Source organism: Triticum aestivum, chromosome 7B (genome assembly GCF_018294505.1).
Source record: "Triticum aestivum cultivar Chinese Spring chromosome 7B, IWGSC CS RefSeq v2.1, whole genome shotgun sequence".
NCBI lineage: Eukaryota > Viridiplantae > Streptophyta > Magnoliopsida > Poales > Poaceae > Triticum > Triticum aestivum.
Window position 1 is genome coordinate 508177838 of NC_057813.1, and position 2882 is coordinate 508180719.

At 54.9% G+C, this 2882-nt stretch overlaps 1 protein-coding gene across 1 annotated transcript; it reads left to right on the top strand.

Moving 5' to 3' along the window:
• Positions 1-853: 853 nt before the first annotated feature.
• Positions 854-2452, top strand: LOC123161189 (peroxidase P7). The gene is made up of 3 exons (XM_044579037.1): positions 854-1342; positions 1438-1629; positions 1712-2452. Exons 1-3 carry the CDS (start codon positions 1124-1126, stop codon positions 2261-2263), a joined length of 963 nt encoding a protein of 320 aa, XP_044434972.1. The 5' UTR covers positions 854-1123; the 3' UTR covers positions 2264-2452.
• The last annotated feature ends 430 nt before the right edge of the window (positions 2453-2882 follow it).

A 2882-nucleotide genomic window follows, 5' to 3' on the forward strand; every position in this document is an offset into this window, starting at 1 on the left:
GTGCATGAAACATTTCATGCACGAAAGTACATTGCACCCTATGACGTGTACATCATTCGACAACGCAACGTGACGGCGTTATCGTATCGCTGATACACTATCCAAACCAGCGTCACCAAGTTTTATGACATGGTTCGTCAGCTGGAGGCAAGATGGCCATTGCACGCGACTGAGAAAGAGATCATAAGTTTTGCATCCTCTTGCTCAACTTGTTGATTTATTCGTTCACTCAATGTTAGTCTACACATTATGTAGCCTGCCCACGCTGTCGTGGTGTACCACAGGACAGAGGGACAACCATTTACGTACAGTTGGATGAAGCTGAAGGGGGAGTATGTGCGGGAGGGCATGGTCCGTTGATGAAACACTTATTGGACATCCGGTTAATTTAGTCGAATTTGAGATATTGTTGTACTAGACTTAATTTGCATGCTATGTATGGATGATTTGTGCTATTTTCTATCTGGACTTTGATGAATATCAGCCGTCTTACATGAATTTTGTTCGGTTAGTTCAAATACGGGTTGAAATTTATGCACGCAGCGTTGAACACGGATGCGGGAGGAAATTTGTGGGTCGCAGCTGGAGATGCCCTTAAAAATGCTCCATAGTTGATCAATGGGGACTCTAAGGTTGATCAATTTTAGAAAGTTATAAAAATAATAATTTGGAGGAAATTGTACCATTCACGCGAAGCGTATTAACAAGAGTCAAGGCCTCCAGGACTCCTGTCCACTCCCTGACTCCCATGAGGCCATATGCGTCAATCATTCCAACATATTCCTCGCGCCCAAGTTGCATTGCTGCATCGATGTGACCCACGCCGTCGTGCTCCGCATCGATCTGATGCGGCGCTAGCACTAGAGTCCAACCTTAATCAGCCCACCGTCACCTTCCCCGCCGGTCCTCGGCATGCACATTAGTCAGCCCATACAGCTCGAGTTCAGGCGTCCAGCCAATCACTGCCCTCCCCGGAGCATCTGCCGCCATATGCAACCACGAGCTAGCTAGCCGGAGACACACACCCACGCCCACTATATATACGCTCCCATGTCATGCTTCCCTTCTCATCAAACCATCAGTACGGTCTTGAGTCTTCTCGTCTACTAGCTCGTCGTCAGGTATGGCCGCCACTGCGGTGAGGTGCCTGCTCATGGCTGCCGCTGTCTTGGCCCCGCTTTTCGCCGGCTCCGAAGGCGCATTTCTGTCGTCGAAGTTCTACGACCGGAGGTGCCCGAGCTTGCAGACCATCGTGCGGTCGGCGATGACGCAGGCTGTCGCGGCGGAGCCGCGGATGGGCGCGTCCATCCTCCGCCTCTTCTTCCATGACTGCTTCGTCAATGTGAGCGAGAGTACACTGGTGCCATTTCCTCGGTTAATATAGCGTATGTCTGTAGTATAGTTGATTTGCTGATCGCGAGGTGTTTTCTTGCGCAGGGCTGCGACGCGTCCATCTTGCTGGACGACACCGCCAACTTCACCGGCGAGAAAAATGCGGGGCCGAACGCCAACTCGGTGCGCGGCTACGACGTCATCGACACCATCAAGGCCCAGGTCGAGGCGGTCTGCAAGGCCACCGTCTCCTGCGCCGACATCGTCGCCCTCGCCGCACGGGACAGCGTCAACCTGGTAATCAGTTGCTCTGGTTCATCCCCGATCCATGCACCATTGAAAAACTTGCTCATCAGTAAGATGATGGGATACAATGCAGCTCGGCGGGCCGACGTGGGCGGTGCAGCTGGGCCGCCGCGACGCCCGGAACGCGAGCCAGAGCGCGGCCAACTCCAACCTCCCGAGCGCGGGGTCCAGCCTCGCCGGCCTCATCGCCACGTTCGGCAGCAAGGGGCTGACGCCGCGGGACATGACGGCGCTGTCCGGCGCGCACACCATCGGGCAGGCCCGGTGCGCCACCTTCCGCGACCGCATCTACAACGACACCAACATCGACGCCAAGTTCGCGGCGCTCCGGAAGCAGACGTGCCCGCAGACCGGCGGCGACGCCACGCTCGCGCCCATCGACGTGTCGACGCCGACCTGGTTCGACACCACCTACTTCGAGAACCTCGCGAACAAGCAGGGGCTTTTCCACTCGGACCAGGAGCTGTACAACGGCGGGTCGCAGGACGTACTGGTGAGGGTGTACATGCGCAACCCGGATATATTCGCCCTCGACTTCGCCAAGGCAATGGGGAAGATGGGGAGCCTCATGCCGTCGGCGGATACTCCCACGGAGATCAGGCTGGACTGCAAGAAGATCAACTAAGGTCAACAGGATCGGAGGATGAATCTGTGGTGTCCAGTCCGGACGAACTCGCGAGGCTATCTATGCTCACAGCTTCACTCAGAGCACACTGAACAGCCAAAAGGGCCGTTAGCAGATATGGAACTGCTCCCATTTCCATTTTGTTGCTGGCAATTGTAATGATCAATTAATCAAGATTCTTTTCCACGAGGCTGGGGTAGATGGATTAGCCTGAGATCGCACTCAATCCGATTAGCGAGTATACTCCAACGGAGCCTACTGACACATCAACAGCACTATGACAGACGTCAAACTGCTAGTAACAATTTAAAATCAAACTTGCTGCATCTGATCTGTTAGAGCATGAACAAAACACTTAATTTACCTGCGTCCAGAGCCAGTCCCCCAATTATGCAGTGCAAGTTGCCACGCACAGATCGAGCGCGACATGCGTCATGGGCACGGCGTACAGCCCCAGGTTCCGCTGGGAGCAAACATGCGCGCACGGTGGCAGATGACAATGGCAGGCGGCCGGGCCACTTGCCGGGGACGAGATAGATGCCCGCCGCCTCGGCCTCGGGTTGTCTCGTCATGTGGGAGGGTACCTAACTGTTTGTCGCGGATCCGCACGTTTGCCTTG

What these genes read in the sequence shown, in the direction of transcription:
- LOC123161189 (XM_044579037.1), top strand. Translation starts at nt 1,124, where the DNA reads ATGGCCGCCACTGCGGTGAGGTGCCTGCTCATGGCTGCCGCTGTCTTG. An exon ending in TCCATGACTGCTTCGTCAAT is followed by an intron (nt 1,343 to 1,437) that starts GTGAGCGAGAGT and finishes TTTCTTGCGCAG; the next exon opens with GGCTGCGACGCGTCCATCTT. An exon ending in CACGGGACAGCGTCAACCTG is followed by an intron (nt 1,630 to 1,711) that starts GTAATCAGTTGC and finishes GATACAATGCAG; the next exon opens with CTCGGCGGGCCGACGTGGGC.